Source organism: Monoraphidium neglectum (assembly GCF_000611645.1).
Source record: "Monoraphidium neglectum strain SAG 48.87 unplaced genomic scaffold scaffold00289, whole genome shotgun sequence".
NCBI classification, from domain to species: Eukaryota; Viridiplantae; Chlorophyta; class Chlorophyceae; order Sphaeropleales; family Selenastraceae; genus Monoraphidium; species Monoraphidium neglectum.
In genome coordinates this window covers 11,673-31,965 of record NW_014013339.1, presented here as the reverse complement: position 1 = coordinate 31,965, position 20,293 = coordinate 11,673, and the positions used below count along the sequence as shown (strand labels likewise).

Below are 20,293 nucleotides of genomic sequence, written 5' to 3'. Positions count from 1 at the left end.
GCGGCGGCGCGCGCGGCGGCGCTGGCGACGCGCGTGGCGGCGAGCGCGGCGGCGGCGGGTGGGGCGCCGCGGAGCGGGCGCGTGAGTGGGTCGCCAAGGGCGCGGCGGCGGAGCGCGCGTTTGACCTGAGGGAGGCGCTCGCCTGCTACAGCTCCGCCCTGGCGCTGCAGCCGGCCAGCCTGGAATACCTCTGCCGCGTCGCGAAGCAGTGGAGCGACCTCACCTATGAGCCCGGCGCAGGCGACGCCCAGGCGGTTGAGGCCAACACCAAGGCCGTCGAGTACGCCGAGCGCGCCGTCGCGCTGGCGCCGCAGGTGGGGAGCAGAGAACTGACAGCGAGCTGTGTGCTTTGGGATGGGGGGGCAGCGGTCCGGGTGCAGTTGCGCACCCCACAGGCAGTAGCTCCGTGGGTGCAGGAGCGAGGCGGCGGCGGTGCGCCCCCAGGCGGCGGCCGCCCCCGCGCGCCTGTGGCCCGGCCCATGCCCTGCCTTACATCGTGTTGAGTCCCCGCTCACGTGTCATCCCTTGCCGGCGGTCTGCACGATCCGATCCGCTCTGCGCCACTGGCAGGCTGCTGGCGGCTACATTGCAGAGTGCGTCAGCAAGGGGCGCCTCGCGCTGTTCAGCGACAACAAGACCAAGGTGCGCCCGGCCCCGCCCGTCGGCTCGCTCGCCCGCACAACACTTGCGCGCCTCGCTGCTGGCCGACAACCGGCGGGCGCCCTCTGCTGCCCGCTGCCCACCGGCTCGGCCGCTGCCGCAGCTGTCCGTTTGGTTTAAATGGTCGCAAGCATCGAGCCTGACAAGCAGCAAATCTCACCCCATTTCCCCCCCTTTTTCACCGCGGCCGTCCACCGCCTGGCCACAACAGGTGCGCCTGGCCAAGGAGGCGCGCGAGGCCGCTGTCACTGCGCTGGCGCTGGAGCCCTCTAACGACCTCGCACACCACCTGATGGGCAGATGGTGGGGGCGGCTCGCGCGTGCTATCGTGTGCACGCTGTGTTGTTGAATTGCGGGGGAAGCGGGTGGAGTGTGTTGGCATGCACGTACTAAATACGCCTGGGTGCAAATCAGCGCATGTGCTGGGGGGGGGGTGCCTCAAGGCTAGAAGCAGTGTTGCCTGGCGCGGCTCGCGTGAATGGACCCCTGTGTTGGCGCGCTGCTGCATGGAGACGGGTATCCAGTATCCAGGGCATGTCTGGTTCATCCCCAGACCCCGGCTTGGCCCCTTGCACCTTGCGCCCCTGCACCCGCTCTAAACGACACGCCCCGCGCCCCCCACCCGATAGGCATTACGAGATGGCCCAGATCAACTGGGCGGTGCGGCAGCTGATCAAGATCGTCTACGGCGCGTCCCTGGCGCCCGGCACCTTCCCCGACGCGCTGGCCGAGTTCCGCGCCGCCGCTGACCTGGCGCCTGGCCGCCTCATCCACAGGGTCCAGGTCGGCCGTACCCTCGCGCGGCTCGGGCGGCGGCGGGAGGCGCTGGACGAGCTGGAAGCCGGCCTGAAGCTGGAGGTGGAGGACGTCAATGCGCAGCTGGAGAGGGGCGAGGCTGAGGCGCTCGCCGCGCGGCTGCGGCGCGAATTTGACCGCGCGACGGGGCCGCTAGGCTGGGGCGCGCCGCCGCCGCAGCCGCCGGCGCTGCCGCCGCCGCAGCAGTGAGGCGCCGCCGCCGGCGGTTGTGAGATGGGGCCTGGGCGGCGCGCCTTGGTTGCCGGGGGGTAGCGCGTGCGGCCCTGCAGCCGGCGGCCTTGCGGTACGGTCGGCTGGCTGGTCGGCCCCTCGGCCCGATTGTGACCCAATTATGCGCTGCAAGAGAGAGCGCCGGAAAACGATGATTCTGTTTGCGAACCCTGGAGGATTCTAGAGACCCTTGTGTTGAGCATGTTGATGGAAGTTTGGTTTGAGATAACATCAGTCGGGCCACCTCGGCCCCGGCACTGCGCTCTGTCGCGCTCGTCGTGCAGCATGTCTTTGGGCCGCCCATTCGTTTGGCCCAGGGTTGTGCGAGTGCGGGTGCGGATGCTGGATGCGGCAGGGTCCGCCCTTGCCGCTGCTGCACTTGGTGATGATAGTGTACAATTGCACCCCCTGCGTATTGTCCCCTTGCGGGCGCGCCAGTCCCACGCGCGTCGCTGCGCCGCCTGCGGTCGCTGCTACGTTTGGCGGCGGCAGGGGCGGCGGCGACTGCGACAGCGGTGCCGGCCTCGCCGCGGCAGTGGCTGCCCCAATGTGGCTGCGTGTCGTCTGTGCCTTCACACGCCAGGCGACTTCACGCAGGCGCGGGGCTTAATGATGGCTGTGCCTGATGGGTGAGCGAGACTCCAGATTCTTTTTCCTTCTGAACCGCCTAGATCGTGGGTGTGTCGCCTCCATTCCTATCAACACCGGGGGCACCGCACCCCTCCCGGATCAAGCTCCTTGGCATCCCCAAATGCACACGCTCCCAGCACATGCAGGAAAACGCACAGCACAGCAACAAGCACCCAACCGCGCCGATGGCGCGGTGACCCCAGCCGCTCCCCGATCGCGCCCACATGGTTCCTGGCTTGCGCCTGGCAGTCATGCCTCGCTCCGCTTTCGCGGGGTCCCTGCATTGTGAAACCCGGGCTCCCATTCTCGGCCCTCGGCTGCACGGCCTCCCTCCTCCCTTTACTGCCCTTTGCGGTGGCGAGGATCAGGCATGGCGCCCCGCCCATTGCCCCGCGGCGCCGCGTCCTCCATCCCTCGCGCCCCTCTTGTGGGGGCACCCTGCCGCCCATTGTGCGTTGGGCGGCCCTGTAACTCAGCTTCTCAGGTCATGAGGGTCTCAGTGCGGTTGTCCCAACCTCTGGCTGACTGCAATTGGCACGTCCTCGCTGGTCATGAAATGGATGCTTGTGGTCAAAGTGCTTGACCTTGGCCTCGTCCCTGCCTACATGGCGCTTCCGTACGCAAATTTTTGTGATCTGTGGCACTGAAACGCCTTGTTTGAAATGGCGAGGATAGCCGGCGCCGAAGTTCTGAGCAGTGCGATCTGCACTCATGCAAGAGCGCAGAGGCAGGTGGGCAGCGGCGGTTTGCTCGAGCAGCGATGGAAATTTGACTCCAACCTCCCCGAAGCCTATCTTAGTGATATTTACGTACAATCGGAGGGCCCTGCAGCTTCGCCACGCGGCCCAGCGGCTGCCCGGCAGCATGCAGTGACACAAGACGAACGCAATTTTTGGCGATTTCTTACACTCTCGCCTTGCATTTTTGTCAAGTGCACCACCAACATATTCAAATCCGCTCTCAAAAGGCCTTAGTGACTCTGTCAGACTCGTCTCAAACCCGTCGGGCGCCAAGTACAGCTTGTAGGATGCCTCCGCTCGCCCATCGCCCCTGCACACGGGTTATTAACAATAATACAAGATGCCGGGTAGCCTGCAGGGCGCAGCTCGGAGTGTCTGCAGCCCAGCAGCGGCGGCAGCGGCCAGCTCCTGCACGCTGGGCTGGAGATGCGGCGGCGGGGCGGCTGCTTGGCGACGATGCGGTGTATCAGAGCCTCATGCAGGTGCGAAATGGTTGTGGCGAACCCCTCTCAGCAAGGGAGCGGCGGCGCGCGTGCATGGCGCCACCTGGCTGTCAGCCCCGCTGAGCAGGCCAGGCGGGGCTAATTCGAGCCGGGCCCAGCGGACTGCGGCGCTGCTGCCGGCCCCGGGAGCGACGCGATTGTGACTTCGTCACTGCGGCCAGGCCTGTGTACAACATTCCTCATCCTTGCTTGTGCCAACTCCGCATTTCAAAATGCCAGCTGGCGGAGGAGCACACGTTCAGGGCGCCGCCAGGGTGAGGGCCGCCCACACCAGCCGCAGCGCCCCGCGGCAGCCGCGCCCCTGTGCAGCCGCTGGGGCGCCCGCCGCCCTCGCATGTGGCACAGGCACCCGCGCCTCGTTTGCTCTATTCCAGCGCCGTTGGCTGCATTCCTGATACGTCTGCGCGTCGCGGCGGTGGCGAGCACCGAATGACGTCACTGACAACCGCCCCCCCTCGCTTCGCCCCGCCCGCGCCCGCGGTCCCCAGGAGCCCTCCTAACAGCGCCCCGCGGCAGGCGGCGCTGCTGCACGGCGAGCGCGCGCTGCATCAGGCCGTTGAGATGCGGCCCCGCGAGGCGCTGCCGCGCGTGATGCTGCTGCGCAACCTGGTGCGGCTCTCCTGAGAGGGGGCCGTCGGCAGCGGGGACCGAGCAGGCGCCCCAGCCGCGGGGCGCCCCAGCCGCGGCGGCGGGACCCCTCAGCTTGCGGAAAACCCGGAACCGGCTCACCTGCTGAGCTCAGTAGCGGCGGGTGCGGCCACACAAGCCATGCAATTCGGCTCCTCCCGCGGGTGGTCGCCCTTGTTTCACCAGCCTTAATACTTCTCGGCCCATCTGAACCATTCACTTACTCCCCCATCTGAGCGCACCACCACCACCACCACCACCACCACCACCACCACCACCACCACCACCCCCGACACCACCAGATGATCCAGGACCACGGTCGCGAGGCGGATGTGCCTGGCCTGGCGCTAGATGCGCTGCAAGAACTAGCGGCCGCAAACGGCGGCGATGACATCAGCTTCACCCCTGCGTTCCTGCCCGCCATGCAGGCCGTGCTGGTGGGTGGCACTGCGCTGAGTGCGCATGCACCCTGCTGGTTTGCGATTGCCTGCCTGGTTTGCGGACAGGAGCGCTTCGGCCCAGCGCAGGGGTGCGTCGACTTCGTGCCAGCGTGGTGCCCCCATTCGTGCAAGCACGGCATGCAGGTTTGCCTGGCTTGGCTCGTTCTACTGCTCCACTCAGTTTTTAAACCAGCCCAAACGCCTCCGCCTTTCCGCAGCTTGCCTTGAAGGCCCTGTGGAAGCTGGACCAGCAGGCCCTGGTGCCAGACCTGCTGGCGGCAGCTTCCCTCCAGATCCCCTCCATGTCTGGCGACTTCGCCCAGCTCGCGGCCCGCGTGGAGTCGCAGCTCTGCCACTGCGGGCCGACCGCGCGGGCGGAGCTGCTGGGAAGCTACAGGTACCTGTCTTGCATTGACCTGCAGTTCGTCAATGGTCGCCACCACTCTGGCAGCCCTGGCCTGGAGAGCGTCGACATGGATCATGTCATTGAGGCGATAGAGGGCGGCCTCTGTGCGAGCGGCGCCGCATGAGCGCCGCGTGGCCGGGGCGGCCGGCGGCCGTGGTGCAGCCCTCTGTGCTGCGAGGCGGCCGGGCTGCGGCGCCACCCCCTGTAGTCAGCGGTAGTGGCTGCAGCGCCCCTGCAGACTTACAGGGCCCCAGGCTGTTGCTGAAACGGCAGCAACAGCTTGTGCTGCTGGGCGATCTGGTGGCACTAAAGGGCAGTTTGTGGGCGCGACCCCATGGCACGTCAGCACGGCAGCCCCGGCGCCTGTGGCAAGCCCGTGCCCTCCTCATAGCAAGGAGAAAATATCCCTAGCGCCTCTGCCGGCCCGGTTGGCCCCGAGCTGCCACCCATACAACGCTTGTGTGGCATGCACTGCTCGCCAGCTGCCACGGCGCCCTCTCCTTCATCTGGGCTCCGCTGCGGCCGTCGCGGCGGCTGTGCTTCGGCCGACCCGTGCTCTTGTGAATCTCGCTGTCGTGCCAGGCAGCCTGCGCCTGCATGCACGTCGGCTTTGGCATATTTGGACCGCTCCTCGGCGGCGCTATTGATGCGCCGCCAGAGCCTCTGCGTCATAGCGTGCCTGCAACATGGCAACGTGGATAAGAACCCCTCTGTTTTCTTTGGCTTGTTGCTTTCCTGCGTCAGCTGCGCCATGTACCCCCCCATGTTTCACACCATGCGCGGCTGGACGCGCCGCGGCTGCAGTCGCGCTCGCCCGCGGCGGCTGACCCCGCCCTCCGCTCGCCCCTTATGCACGAATCCAGCGCCGCCAATCGATGCAACCCATTGCGGTTTGCCATCGCCCGCTGCAGCCGGCCCCCTGCTTGCCAACGTGAGGAGGAAGGGCCAGGCTTGCCGCGGCCATGATCTGCACTGCCCCTTGACGCCATGGCTCGCCCTCCACCCACGCGCCCAAACAATGACGCGCACCCAGCAACCACAGGTGTACCTTTGTATCCGGTTGCTCGGCATGTGTTATGCTCCCGCCCAACGCACAGCGTTGGCGATATCTGGGTCGCGCAGGGCCGCTTCTCGGCTCCCGCGCCTCCGCCGACATGCACTCACCCCAGCACACGCAGCGCGCTGGCCTCATCCGCGCCCACACGACACGCACTTGCTTGCCCGCAGCCGCCTCAGCGCTCTAGCGCAGCAACCCAGTGACGAATCCTGCGTCTGGCCAAGTACGCATGCTGCATCCGGCGGCGACAGGCGTCATCCGTGTGGCTTTTTTGCACTTCACATGGGCGAAGCCGGCCTCGGTGCAGGTGGCGCCGGATGCGACCTGGCAGCGTCCTGCCTCTTTGGGCTGCCCCCTGCATCCGCGAGCAAGCAGCACACAGCGCAACACCTCACATTTTGACCCAATAGAAGCATCATACAGCAGGCCGTGCACTCGACGCTGACGGATGCGCAAGGCGTGGCGCCGTAAAGGCAGCCCGCGGTGGCGCACACGTCCCTTTGCACTGCCTTGCCTTTGGCGCCTCGCGCCCGCTTGCCCCAGCAACGAATGGTGTACCATGCTGGTGTGTAACATGACACAACGATCAATTGCACCGCGGCCTAACCAACAGCTGGACCAGCCAGGCGCGTCCTGAGTGGCGGCTGAGGCGCGCCCGGTTGAGGGCCGAGGTTTGAGTGAGATACTGCCGTGTTACTGCACTCGAGCTTGGCTGCCTGTATGTTTGCCCCTTGCCAGGCCTGCTGGGTGTCAATAGAAAACCGCCAAAGCCAGGGGCTGAGCCAGGCCGACCAGCGTCACTGCGACAGCACGCCTTCTATCTTTTCCCAAGTTACCATAAGTGAACTCGCGCCGAGAGGGTTGGCGCGGCAGTTGTCGAAGGAGGGGCCCCCAAAGCAGCCAGCACTTGGGCTGGCGGCAGAACGGGCACCAAAGAGACGAAGCTGTGCAAAAGAGCAGACCTGATGGCAGGCGTTGACCACGCCGGCCAGGGGTCCCGTTCGCTGACCTTCAGCGGGGGGACGCGGCGCCGCCCGTTGCCACGCAGCGGCTGGCGTGCCAGCGCGGCCGCAGCGGCCGGCGCGGCACGTTGCGTGCGCTTGAGCACGGCGCTGCTCTGCGCGGCCCAGCGCCACACGCTGCGCCGCCCACTTACCACTGGCAACCTGTCCCACGCTGCAGCTGGCTCAAACTCGGGGAGGCAGCCTTGTGGCTGGACCAGGACAAACCTCAGAAAAAAATGGCGGCGGCAACCAACATGAAGCGGCCCCACGCTCCCAGCGGCGCACGCGCCCGCGGCACCATCCTGCCGGCGCCGCGCCTGCGACGCCGCCAGCCAGACCCTGGCGTCACTCCTGGGCAACGGCCGGCGCCGGCGCAGCAGCGGCGGCGGCGGCGGCGGTGGTGAAGTAGACGCGGCTCATGGGGCCGCGGCCGGCGTGGTTGACGGCCGCCACCAGGATTTCGTAGCGCGTTGCGGCGCGCACGCCGCTGGTGACCACCACCTGGGTGGTTGGGGTAAACGGGCGCAGGTTGGTGTGCAGGCGCGGGTGGTGAGGGGGGGAAGGGTGTGATTCAGTCTGTGGGGGGCTAGTGCTGGACATATGAAGCAATTCAACCGTCGGCGGCACACAAACTCACAATGGTGTCTGAATGGCGCTCTGCCTCTCATCCTATGCACAGAGTGGGCGTATGAGGCAAATGCTCGCATGCTCCAACATCCCCGCAACCACACAATCCACACAACCCCTGTCAAACACACAAGATAGCGTGCACGTACACAAGCCACACTCACACGCACGCACGCACACATGTCCACTCTCACCCCACCCACCTTGGATTCCTCCACCGTGTTGTCAAACAGCCGCCGCCCGTTCGAGTCCGCCACAAGAACCTCGTAGCTGCTCGCCCACCCCCCGGACTGCGGCGGGCTCCACGCCACCACCAGGCTCGTCCCGGACTGCGACACGTCAAAGTCCAGCACCGCGCCCGGCGGGTGGCTGTCGTCGTGGTTGCCGCGGGTGCGGACGGGCTGGGTGGTCGCGGGGCCGGGGCCGTACTTGGCGTTGATGGCGCGGACTGTGACGCGGTAGTTGGTGGCCGGCTTCAGGTCCTCCCAGCCCTCCTGCAATGAGCAGTCCAGACAGTCCAAACAGCCCGGACGGTCGTGCTGGAGTGAGTGCATGCTCTTGGCACGTGGTATCATTATGGAGGGAAGGTGTGCGTGCGGGGCTGCGCGATGAGAGTGCCGGGAGAGGCGCAAGTAGTAGACGCGTTTTGGGTTTGCTCCGCAGTTGCCGCGGGCCAAAAACAAAGTTTGCATTCCAATTGGACCACATGCATGCGCTTCTAAAGCTCCAGATGTGCAGATCACCGTGCAGCGGCACGGCAGCGAACGCGCGTCGCTTTCGCATCGATCTCTTGCAGCGGCGTTGGGAGAGCCGCGCCAGTGTTGGCCAGTAGACAGACCTCCTCATCACCCCCGCCGGCGGCTGCAGGGCACAGCGCACGCCGGGCGTTTCCAACCACGCGCCGCCTGCCATCCTCAAGCCCCACAAAGACGCTGGCGCCCGGCCGCCGGCGCCGCCGCCGCTGATGCCCTGGCTCGGGCAGGGCGCGGGCCGCCCCCTTCTGGCGGCGCCAAGCCACGCCCAGCACCCACAAACCGTGCAGCCTTCGACCGGCCGCCTGGGCCGGCTTTCGTCCCCTCCCACACCCACTAGCTGGCAGCCCCCCCCGCCAGCCGCCAGCCCACCAGGAATTGAGAGTCGCGCTCGCTGGGCGTAAGCGGCTCCGAGGTCGCGTGCACCGCCTCGGACGCGCCGGCCTCCACGACAGACCTCTCGTAGTAATCAATGCAGGTGCTGCGGGGGGTCCCGTCGTGCATGCAGGGGTAAGAATTATGATATACAATTGCCATGGCCCAGATGATGCCTTCGATAAGGTAAACACTAGACGACAGCTGCCGCTGCCCCGCGCTGCAGGCAGCCGCCCTGGGGGCCACAAATGTGGGCTTGAGCCTCAGAGCGGACCCCGTTCCCCAGCTGGCTGCGCCGCGCGTCGCCGCAGCCGCATGCAGCACCCTGTGCACCAAACAACAGCGTGCCGCGCCGCCTCCCTCCCTCCCTCCCTCCCCGCGCCTTCCTCCCGACGGGGCCCGCGCACTCACTCGCCGCGGCGCCTGTCGCCCCTGGGGGCATACCACGTGTAGCTGATCGCCGTCTGGCCCCGCGCGCGGACCTTCAGCTTGGCCACCTGGAATTTGGAGGCCGTTTCCACCAGACCAGTGGAACATTCAGTGCATCATGTTTTGTAAGCGGTTGATGGACACGGCGGCTGAGTTTGGGCGCGGCCCCGGCTCTGCTGTGGTTGTGGCCCGGCTTGGTGCACAGGCACGCTGCGTTCGGCTGGCCCGGCCAGATGCCTTCGGCACGCGCAGCCGCGTCGGCCCCTTGCCAATACGGCGGCTACTCCCGTTGCGCGCGCGCAGCTGCCACAGCAGCCTGCGCGGCGCACTTTAATTTGACACCCCCGCCCCCGCATTGCGAACTTGGGGCACCCAGTGCTACCCCGGGCCCCCCGTCTACTCCGCACCGGGCCAGGCACGCCTTCCACGCAGGCCCTCTGGTTTTCTTTCAGCTGCTGCTGTGCGCCTAGGGCACACGTGGCCCAGCAGGCGGCCAGCAGCAGAAAGAGCGAGCGCAGCTGCATCTCCATTCCCGGGGCTGCCAGCGTGGCGCGCGCTGCGAAATAGTGTGGACGGCCCGCAACTGTGCTGCGTCGCCCTCCTCAAGTTGCTGGCAACAGTGGATGGCAAAACAAAGCCCAATGGATGTGCTGGCGGCTGCTGAACACCGGATCCTGGCGGCCGCACACCAGAGTATGCACACTATTGGCTGAGGCGCCGCCTGCCAAACTGACTCGGGCCGGATGTATCATACATGTGCGGTGCTGGCATATTGTGGTATCAACTGTGAACTTGCAGCGCTACAGAGACAAGCCAACCTTGTCCCGCGAGATCTCAATTTGTGACAGATCAGCACGACTGCTACCCACCAGGTCACCGTCGCAATGGCGCTGAATTTCATCCGCCGGCTGCTTTGCTGCTTCCGTGGCTCGCAGCCCGTCGAGGAGCAGGTGGTTTCTTTCGAGGACTTCGCTGCGCTGGCCACCATCCAGGTCATCTCGAAGGTGTGAAATAAATTCACCCGGCCCCTCACCAATTGATTAAGTTGTTGTTTGCAAAGTCACTGCACCCTGCTGCCTGCACGGCGTGCACCAGACATGGGTACCGCAGCAATGCACTTGGCCGATTCTCGCCCCTGTCAATGGGCGGGAGCATCTGCGCTGGATCAAGCTGCTTGCTCTGCCACGCCTTGGCAGCTTAGCTTCTAGGGCATCAAGCCATGTTATGCGCGCTGGGCGCGCTCGGCCGGCGCTCAACGAGAGGCCAAGCTGCAACCCTAACCACCTCGGCGATGCTAGCAGCGTTGCTCCGCCAACACCACCTCGTCAACCTCGTCCATGCCTCGGTGCCCATCAGGATGGCAAGAAGAAGAGGTTCGACGTCCCGGAAGCCATCAGCAAGCAGTACGCTAAGGTCATTCCCGAAGACGTCACGGTGCGCAGCTGTCGAAGACTACCGAACCCAAGAACCGTCAAAACTTGCCGCAGCATCGCCTGCGTGCGTCCCACAATGCCAGCCGCCAGCCGCTACCCTCCAACGCGAGGCTTCTGACGTGCTTTGCAAACAGCTTCACCCCCTGGCTGCCTGCGAATCCGACCTCTGTTGTCGACGACCCTTTGTTGCTGTGTGTCACAACGCCTCCTGCCCCCGGGGCTCACTGAACCTCAGATTGACGGCCAGGGTGTGTGCATAACCTCGGACATCGCGGTCCTGGGGGATGTCCGCATCACGGCGGGCGGCACCTGCATCACAGGTGCAAGCAAGCACGCACACACGCTCTGCAATCACAAGCACTGTTGCGCCCGGCATTTGCACCCTTGCCCGTGCCCAACACGCGCTGCTCACCTCCAATGGTGTGTGCGTATGGAGAAGTTCGTTTGGCCAAACGTGTGCCCGCAGCGACCGTGATCCGCCGAGTCCCACATGCGTGCCGCCTTGGACTGCGCCAGTGGTTTCCTTGCATGATCTCCACACATCGAGCCATTTTGCCCCCTGCTGCAGGCAATACGCTGATCTTTGGCGACGTGATCATTGACGGGGAGGACGGTCAGACAGTCAACGGCACTTGCATCACGGGTGCGTTTTCATTTCTTGTGGGTGGGGGTAGGATGAGCACGTGCGAGGGTGGCAGGGGGGCGAAGTGGGGAATGGAGTTCTAATGCCACGTTTGCAATCAGGGCTCAGCGCGCCCCAAACAAGGGGCGTCTTGCGTGTGCATGCACACGCACGTGGAGCGCTGCTGAGCAACCCACTCCCATCGTTGGCAAGCATGGGGGCTGCGCCACCACTGCCTGCGTTGTGCTCTTGACTTTTGCATGCTCGGCAACCGTTGCGGCGTGCATGCCTGAGCCCCAAAAGTTTCACACGACACGGCACACCCCAGCCACCCGGCCCTGCCGCGACCACCACACTGCAGGCAGCGCCATCGTGCTGGGCAACGTGTTCATCCGCGGCAACGTCTGCGTCACCTCCAACGCGTTCGTGAAGGGCGACGTCAAGGTCGAGGTGGGCGGCGCAGCCTCAGGCTGGGCGACTCGAACCGCAACACGCACCCGCTGCTCAAAGCCACAGGCATCGGGCGGCGCAGCCCCGCCCAAGCATGCTCAGCTCGTACGGCTGGCTGCCGGCAGGCTCTTGCTTGCAGCCGGCGGGAGCCGCCGCGTCCCTGCCAGCGTTGCGAAGCCGCGGCGCACCTCCCTCTGTGCACAAACCGACCTGGCGTCCCGCTCTTGCCCCCCGAACCGCCACATTGCGGCGGCCCCGCCTGCTGATGCCGCAGGGCCACCTGGATGTCGGCGGCAAGCTGTGCTACTGGGGCCAGAAGGAGATCCGCCCCCTGCCCCCCTACTAAAGGCCTGGAAACCAACCTCAGCCCTGAGCACGTGCTGCCCAGCTGCTCCCCAGTTGCCATTGATCGCGCAGGGATAAGCTGGCCCGCCCTTGGCACAGCCGTGGACTGGCTGTCCTGACGCAGCTCGGCGTGGCTCAGTGGCAGCTCTCAGATTTCGGGTGCATTGACCCTGAAGTCCTCATTCGCGCATGCCCTCTGCGGCCATTGTACTAGCGCCCTGGCTGAAGCCCCATGTGTCACAGTTGAGTCGAGAGTTGCCCGCACCACGGCGTGATTGCCATCGCACGCTGCGCTTTGCTGCTAGCGCCCCATGAGAAATGGAGTTTTGCTCTGCTTTAAAAGCTGCCGTTATCTGCGTCAGGGCTGGAGTGTGTGGCACCAGCGACTTCAATCAAGAGTTGATGTGTCGACGTACGAGTGCGCACGTGGGTCCTTTGATGTATGCGCATAACCCAAGCAACCGCCAGATTTTCGTAAACAAAATCACAACAATCCACTGTACTTGAATATAGCAACAATCATGCAGCTGAGACCATCGAATGCAGCACTCGCAGTAGGAACGTGTCAGGGTTTCTGGATATACTCGGGGACATGCATTCATGCACTGACAGTGAGGTGGCAGTGGTGCAAATGGCTGTATTCGACGCGTGACAAGCAGGAAGTGATTCCTTTGAGAAGGGGGTAACCTCTTCCGCTTCTGGCAGGTGACATGCTGCGCGCCGCGGTGGCCGCCGGGGCGCCCCTGGGGATGACGGTGCGTGCCGCTGGTACATGCGCATTCTGAAGGGGCAAGATGTGCTTCTGCAGCACAGCACAAGCAGCAGTGTGCGTCATAGCGCAAGGACTTGACGTACTCGATTGTGGCGCGCTGGTGGTACACTTGCAAGCGCACAGCAAGTTGCTGTTGGTCAGAATCTAACCACGGAACGGTGCCGTAGGTGCGGCGCTCGCCCCCCTGATCTCTATCAAAAGGTTGGAGATAACAAAGGCGCACAACTGGTGGTCGCATTATACGCATTATTGTTTGATACAATCTGCGTGAGGTGGACGTGGGTGCGCATGTGGGAGATTGGAGCAGAGTGGGGCACCGTTGACATGTGTCACGGGGAGAGGGGCATGTGAAGTGTAAAGCCATCCAAGTGATTCTATTATCATGCAGGCCTGCAAATCCCACATGAAACGGGATGTTGCCTTTCGTGTTTTTTTTGCTTTGTGGCTGAGTGCTGTGCTCCGCCTCCCGCAACGCCACTGAGCAAAGTGCCTGGCAAGTTGACACACAGCAGTGCATAAGGACACTGTAATCGATTGAGGAGTTAGGGACTGAGCACAGGTGATGGAAGATTTTTGACGTTGATTGCGCCGATTGATATTGACTCCTCACCACACTCTAGGCGCAATTCATCGCTGTCACCCGTCGCGCGTGCCGAGATCACCGCTCAGAATCGAACTTGAGAAAGCCCCCCGTCCACACTCTTAGCAGGCCGTAGTGCGTGGCAAACCAAGCACGTAACGCTGTGATGAGATCTAACTCTACACCATGGGCACTCTCGGAGGCCACTACGCTGCTGCGCCTGCTCTTGTTGGGGGCGATGGCTGCGGCGGCCCTGGGGTGAGAGGCGACAATGGGGCGCATGCAGATGGCATTCAATAGCTCAAGGCAAGATGAAAGTCTTGTAGCACCTTGATCGGCTACACCACTAGGCCCGAAGATGCTTGAAGGGGCCGCTTATGCCACATGGCCCAAACAAAGCAGGGCGGATGTCGTAGGCCGTGGCCAACCTCACACCAAGTGGCATCTGCGCTTGCTGCCATACCATGCTTGTTGCCCCCAGACGCAAGCAGCTCGGCGCCACAGTCATGGTCAACGGCTTTGGCGATCTGGAGGGCAGCGTGCCAGGCTCCCAGTTGCCAGTTTGCCAGTACACAGTTCAGCGGGCCCGGCAGTTCAGCGACGCAGTATCTTTTGCTCTTGCCGTTTTTCCATTGGTGCGTTTGTCAGGAGCTAAGTGCAACTTGGCTTGACTTCTCTTGCGACCTCGCGTTCATCTGACAGAGATCAAGGAACGCACATTGGACTAGCCTGCCATGCATGCGGGTGCCATCGTACTGCCCTTCCACTGGGCGATGCTGCTGCAGAGGGCTGACGCCATCCACGCGCGCACCCCAAGCAAAAAACGATGAGGCCCGTATCGTCGTACAATCGCAACCCCAGGCCGTAGACAAGGACAACATTGATTCCTGGACCATCAAGGATCAGCAGGGCAAGCTCCTCCCTGCGAGCCCAGACGTGGTCGCGCGCTGGCGCCGGGGCCTGCAGGCCTGCTTCGCCTTCGCCGTGTCGCAGGGCTTCAAACTGATCCATGTTTTAGGCCACGTGGACCCGCTGCACCCGGTGCTGCAGCGCCCGACCACCTGGCGCAACCTGCTGGCGTTTGGGCCGCGGCAGAAGGTGGGGCAGGCAAAGCTGAGCTACGCTGATGTCATGGTGACGCCGGTTGTCCAAGCGCTCAATGCAGGTGCGCATCTGGCTTCAAGTGGGGGCGAGCGCAAGGAACTGTGGCAACTGGCGACGACGCCTGCACTCTGCTTGTGTTTTGCCTTGGACACAGCTCGGCTCCTCACCAAGCAAGTGCTTAGCTGCATGCCGCCTCGCCGCCCTTCCGCCTCTGCACAGTGCCCTCCCACGCGTCTGTGGCGGTGTGGTTCAGTGTCTCTGGGGAGATGGGCCTCAGCAACTTTGTGGCCGCTGATGAATGGAAGGGCTTGCTGGCAGAGACAAGGGCAGACCTGAAAAAGGGGAAATGGCAGGTGAGCGAAGGTGCACATTGGATGTAGCTGTCACTCGTGCAAGTGACACAAGTGACGCCGGTGAGACGGCTGCACCCATTGCCTGAACGGGGACTGTTGCCTGGCTGCCTAGCTGGCTGCACGAGGTCACGGCACGACAATTGCGTGGCATCACTGTGCTGTGGCCGTGCAATGTCCTTCCACTTGTGCTTGGATGTCCTTTCACACCAGGATGTCAAAGTCGCGACAGCGATCAACTGGCAGATGGTCTGCGGCTGCGTGGCGGCGCAAGACCCCATCCCAGGGTCGTTCGACCCCCTCAGGTACAACACGTCGTTTGCGTCAGAGTTCAAGAAGGTCCAGCAGTACACGCAGCCCTTTGTAGAGCCCTTCAAGGTGCGGCGAAGATCTTGTGCTGCCTTGTCAAGGGCAGGCGGTTTTCGGTGCGCATCCAAGATGCCCGGGGAGCCCTGTGGTACCAGGTCTGGCGCGCCCAGCTCGGCTGGACGCCCGCTAAGTGGAATAGATCCAAAACGAGCAGCAACCTTGATTATTTGGGCCAGTGATGCAGCTGTGCCATGTTACCATCCTTGCCTTCAAAACCCCACACGCATGCACGCACACAACCACACATGCACACACGCATGTGCACGCACACGCACACTTGCACGCGCACTTGCATGCACATGTTCATCTGCGCGCGCACACACGCACACACCTGCATGCAAACGCACACACCACGCCTACAGGAGCTACTGTATGCCAATGATTTCATCGGCGTCAGCGGCTACGGCTCTGGCTACCCCCTCAAGGGCCTGTCCTGGCCTGCCATGGAGATCCCACTGCAGACACTTGCGTATGAGCTCGGGTTCTTTAAAATCAGTCTCAAGGATTTGATGAAGGGCAAGCCTGTGGTGTACGTGGAACAGGTGCGGTCCTGCCATCCTACACACCATTGCCTGCTTTTGGCAGGCAGGTTGCATCCAGCACAGGCAGTTGCTTGTGTGCCAGCACAGTTGGCCTGCAATGACCTTGCACGCCTCCTGCATTCCTGCATGTGCACTATCCAGTACAGTCCCAGCGGCAGCAACCACGCACACAGTTCAGCAGTGCCCCATGTATTTGAAAGCCCTTCATAAACCTGCCCCTCCAAGCGCCCCCAAATTTGTATTTAACCCCCTTTCAGGGCCTGGGCGGTGTCCTCAAGTATAACACCCTGCCAGCCCCAGACCTGGCGACAGTCAGCAGGTACCCCTTTTCGGGAAACTGGCCGGGCGCGTACAGCAGGGAGGTGGACCCGTGGCAGCGCAGCGACTTCAATGCATACAGGTCCGCTGCCAATACGTTGGGCCGATGTCTGATGCATGGTAGGGTTGGCTACAGGCCCGGTGTGCTGCAAAGTGGCCTGCACATGCATCCTTGGAAAGAGAGGGCTGAAATGTCTGCTTAGATCCCAGCCACGGATAACTGATACACAAGGCTTGGGGAAAAAGTTCACGCCACGCTGATCCCGAGCAGGAGAGAGTTCTACAAGGCCACACTGGACTTTATGCTGCGACCTGCAGGCCAGCAATACAAACTAGACGGTGAGCTTATCAGCAGCCACGTAGATGGCGCCGCTGCTCCCCGCCACGTTGGCAGCCGGTGCTTTGTATCACGCGTTGTTTGGCGTCGAGCACGCTTGTGCATCACAGCAACCATTCGAGGGGCCCACAAATCTTTGCATGACCATTGCAGGTGTCTTTGTCTGGAGCGTGGGGAGCTTTGACATTTTTGGGGTGCACCCAGTGTCAACCAGCAGCAGGGGCAGCTTTGCTGACCCCAGTATCACCGCGATGGTCAAAAAGGCCAACGGGATGGGAGGATGAGCACTTTGCAGCACATGTAAGCATATTGACTAAAGAACCGTTCTCATGGGTTGAACAACCTCGCGGGGCAGACACGTGTGGAGAGCCAGCATGTGGACAGAAGTATGGCCGCAGCTCTCTGCGCATGTTGCCATGTGCTGCACTGTGGCACCTAAGAATCTGATGGATGTGGCAAGCATGCGACTGCAGAATTCATGCAGAGGTGCAAGGCAGGTCCAAGGAAACCAATTGTTGACCTCGCAATAAGTGCTGGCCGGCCAGAGCTCTGGCTTGCATATGATTATGGCATACCGTAGGTCCAACCAGGTCAAACATGCGGGATGGGAGTCACTTCACACCGGCCGTCATCTGCACGGTGGCTGTGTCGAATTCATGCGGCATATGATCTTCATTGGTTTCTGGTTATGTTCATTCATACGGCATTTTCAAACGTTGGGCCGCGCTCCTGCACGCGGCGATCTCAATTGCCCAATATCGCAAGACCTGCGGAAGTATGCATATGTTATGAATGAAATTTCGATTGCCATGAATAGCTAGATTGCCGGGTTAGAGTCAGCCGGTGATCTGCACTCATCGTCTTTGTCATTTGAGGCTGGCCTGGCGCCATGCGCGCTGAAACAGATGTGCGGGCCGCTGCCGATACTCATGAAGTCGATCTCGAGGTGAGGTCTGGCTAAACTACTCAACCATGGCCGCTTGCAACCAGCGCCAAAACGCCGCTGCTAATGTGCACACCTGCATGTGCCACCTGCCGCCGCCACGCCTGCACTTGCGACCCATATGTACAGCGCGCCAATGCCCCCGTGGACGAAGCCTGCCTGGCGTGGCTACGTGCCAAGCTGCAGCTTGTAAGTGTGGATAAGCATGTGGATCTCAAGGACGTGATCTGCGCACGGTCATCGCAGTGACGCTTGAGACGAGCAGCGCAGCCTAACAGGGCCTGTTGCGGCTGGAGGGCGAAGCTTGCGGCCGCGCAGGGTGCCGGCATCAGCATGCATGCAATCCCTACAATGCATGCAGACGCCACAAGCAGCGAGCACCATGCCAGGTTCGCGCGCTCACCGCTCTGCGGCCTGCGGGCTCCCGCCGGCTGCCCATGCAGGCGTGCCCGCTCGGGGGGGCCGGTGCGTCGGAGCAGCGGGAGTGGCTGGAGGCCGCATGGGACGATGCAACCCACCTACCGCAGGTGTCCGCCTTTTTCACAAGCCTTAAGGTGCGGCCAATGCCCACAGGGGCAGAGCACTGTCAGTGTTAAGCAAGGGTGCTTTGTCTAGAGGGGTGGTGGTGGAATCGCAGACGAAGGCAGGTGTTGGGCCGCTCGCGGCTTGTCAAGTGTGGCAGTCCATGCAGGCTGCATGGCTAAGCATGTTGCAAGATGGTTTACACCTTGCCTGCAGGCATGATGTGATACAGCACACACCCGAGGATGCACCCGAGGATGCACTTGCATGGCAAGCTATCTAAACATAATTTCTTGTTAAGACACTGCCACGCCGCCGATCGCCGCAGTCCAACCGCATGTTCGCGGTCGTGTGGAGGCCCCAGGACACCGGGTTCAGCCTGACAGCGGAGGCGCCCAAGGCCTTCCACCGCGCCGCATACTTTGTGAAGGACGGCGGCCGCTTCGTGACGCGTGCCAACGTGGACACATGCGTCCACTTTGGCCTGCTGCGGGCCGCGATGGCGGGGCCCGCGGCGGACGCCGACACCGCGGTCGCGGCGAACGGCGGCGGTGCTGCCGCTGGCAGGGACGCCGGCGGTGCAGCGGCGGGGCCGGGCGCGGGACGGGCGGCGCTGCCTGCGGGCCCGCAGGCGGCGCTGCTGCAGCTGCTGAGCGGGGTGTTTCTGCCGCAGCTGTCTGCGCCGGACGGGCGGTGGCCGGAGAGCGCGCGGCGCGAGTTCCTGTCCACGACCCACCGCTTCTTGGCCAGCCTGACAGAGGCCGTCCATGCCGCCGGCGGCCGCACGGTCCTGTACATCCCCGCCGGCGACGGCCTCGCGGGCCGCCCGCCCGGCGAGGCCGCGCGCGACCGCGCGCTGACTCAGCGCCTGGAGACGACGGTGATCCACTGGACGCGCCAGGTGCGGGGTGCGCTGCGGAAGGCGGAGCAGCTCGACGCCGCGGCCGGCGGGCCCCTCGGCGGGGACGGCGGCGGTGGCGGCGGCCCCGGGAACGGCGGGCCCCTGGCGGAAATCGCGTTCTGGCGGCAGCGCGTGGATGACCTGGGCGGCTTGGACGCGCAGCTGGCCTCCAGGGAGGTGCGGGACGTGGCGGCCGTCCTGGTCGCCTGCGGCAGCGGCTACCTGGCCGATTTCGAGGCGCAGCGCGGCGCGATCGCGCGCGAGGCCGAGGCGGCGCGCGACAATGTGAAGTTTCTCTCCTGCCTCGAGGCGCCCTGCGCCGAGCTCGTGGCGGCGGCGCCGGCGCAGGTGCCGGCGCTGCTGCCGCGGGTGCTGAGCTGCGTGCGCATCGTCTGGTCGCTGAGCGGCCACTACAACACGCCCGCGCGCCTGGTCGGCCTGCTGCGCCGCATCGCCGCGGAGGTCGTTGCGCGCTGCGCCGCCGCCGTCCGCGCGTGCAGCCCGCTCGTGGCCCGCGGCGAGGCGGGCGTGCGGGCGGCGGTCGCGGCGCTCGCCGAGTGCATCGCGGCGTGCGAGGCGGTGCGGGGCTGCTACGACCGGACGGCCGCCGCCGTCTCGCGCGCGCTGCCGGCGGCGCGGAGCTGGGACGACATCGATGTGACGCCTGTATTCCCCGTGGTGGAGGCGTTCCTGCAGCGCTGCCGCAACCTGTCAGAGGTCTGCGAGGCGCAGCTGCAGTTCGTCCCTGTGGCCGCGCCCCCCTCGGCCGCGGCCGGCGCCGACCAGGCCGCCGGCGCGGCGGAGGGCGCGCCCGACCGGGACGCCGGCGGCGGCGGCAGCGCGGCGGCGGCGCCGGAGTCTGCTGCGGCGGCGGTCGGCCGGGGGCTGGTGCTGCCGGTGTTTGGCGGCGCGCGGGGCGCTGAGATGGAGAAGAGCGTCGGCGCCATTGCGGCGTCGTTCCAGGGGCTGCTGGCGGGGCTGCGGCGGCTGGATTACGACATCCTGGATGCCAAGGGGCTGCGGTGGGCGCAACGGCTATGGTTTTTTTTGGGGGGGTGGTCATGGCGTGAAGGGAGGGCGGCAATGCAAGGGTTTGGATGGTTTGGGCACTCATGGCGTGACGGGGGGACGTGATCGTGGCTGGAGGCTTTGGGGAAGGGGCTAGTGGGATGGGGCATGGCGCATGGGTTATGGGGCACATGCGGTGTGGGGCGCAAGGTGAGGTCAGGCCTGCCGCCCTGGGGCGCAACTTGCACCTTCTTGCACCCTGGCCGAGGGGCGCACTTGGCAAGGGTAGCGGGTGCACGACCAGAGCAGGGTGGCTTCGCTGATGAAAGCAGTTCTCATGAGGAGCATCGCCGGCTGCTGGCGGCCACCGATCACCCGACACTCCCGGCACGCCTCTTCCCGCCTGCCCCCCCCCCCCCCC

The 20,293-nt window shown here is 64.3% G+C and overlaps 5 protein-coding genes across 5 annotated transcripts in view; 4 read left to right on the top strand and 1 right to left on the bottom strand.

The window, feature by feature from the left end:
• Positions 1–1,299: 1,299 nt before the first annotated feature.
• MNEG_2537 (hypothetical protein) lies at positions 1,300–1,665 on the top strand (the record flags this gene model as incomplete). The annotated part of the gene is made up of 1 exon (XM_014048990.1): positions 1,300–1,665. The coding sequence occupies one exon, from the start codon at positions 1,300–1,302 to the stop codon at positions 1,663–1,665; it is 366 nt and encodes a 121-aa protein (XP_013904444.1).
• Positions 1,666–3,532: 1,867 nt separating this feature from the next.
• MNEG_2536 (hypothetical protein) lies at positions 3,533–5,156 on the top strand (the record flags this gene model as incomplete). Its single annotated transcript, XM_014048989.1, has 5 exons — positions 3,533–3,538; positions 3,779–3,813; positions 4,048–4,168; positions 4,489–4,623; positions 4,845–5,156. The coding sequence occupies 5 exons, from the start codon at positions 3,533–3,535 to the stop codon at positions 5,154–5,156; spliced, it is 609 nt and encodes a 202-aa protein (XP_013904443.1).
• Positions 5,157–7,438: 2,282 nt separating this feature from the next.
• Positions 7,439–9,009, bottom strand: MNEG_2535 (hypothetical protein; the record flags this gene model as incomplete). The annotated part of the gene is made up of 4 exons (XM_014048988.1): positions 7,439–7,594; positions 7,924–8,214; positions 8,559–8,720; positions 8,845–9,009. 4 exons carry the CDS (start codon positions 9,007–9,009, stop codon positions 7,439–7,441), a joined length of 774 nt encoding a protein of 257 aa, XP_013904442.1.
• A 1,151-nt stretch (positions 9,010–10,160) lies between these two features.
• MNEG_2534 (hypothetical protein) lies at positions 10,161–12,127 on the top strand (the record flags this gene model as incomplete). The annotated part of the gene is made up of 6 exons (XM_014048987.1): positions 10,161–10,280; positions 10,633–10,710; positions 10,945–11,029; positions 11,278–11,352; positions 11,693–11,781; positions 12,056–12,127. 6 exons carry the CDS (start codon positions 10,161–10,163, stop codon positions 12,125–12,127), a joined length of 519 nt encoding a protein of 172 aa, XP_013904441.1.
• Positions 12,128–13,664: 1,537 nt separating this feature from the next.
• MNEG_2533 (Dynein-1-beta heavy chain, flagellar inner armI1 complex) overlaps positions 13,665–20,293 on the top strand; it is a gene marked incomplete at both ends in the record, with an annotated part of 18,276 nt that continues 11,647 nt past the window's right edge. The window contains 9 exons of the mRNA XM_014048986.1: positions 13,665–13,736; positions 14,340–14,643; positions 14,802–14,935; positions 15,146–15,310; positions 15,664–15,843; positions 16,101–16,205; positions 17,571–17,630; positions 17,885–17,995; positions 18,292–19,886. Coding sequence (XP_013904440.1) covers positions 13,665–13,736; positions 14,340–14,643; positions 14,802–14,935; positions 15,146–15,310; positions 15,664–15,843; positions 16,101–16,205; positions 17,571–17,630; positions 17,885–17,995; positions 18,292–19,886 — 2,726 coding nt within the window. The remainder of the gene's footprint in view (positions 13,737–14,339; positions 14,644–14,801; positions 14,936–15,145; positions 15,311–15,663; positions 15,844–16,100; positions 16,206–17,570; positions 17,631–17,884; positions 17,996–18,291; positions 19,887–20,293) is intronic.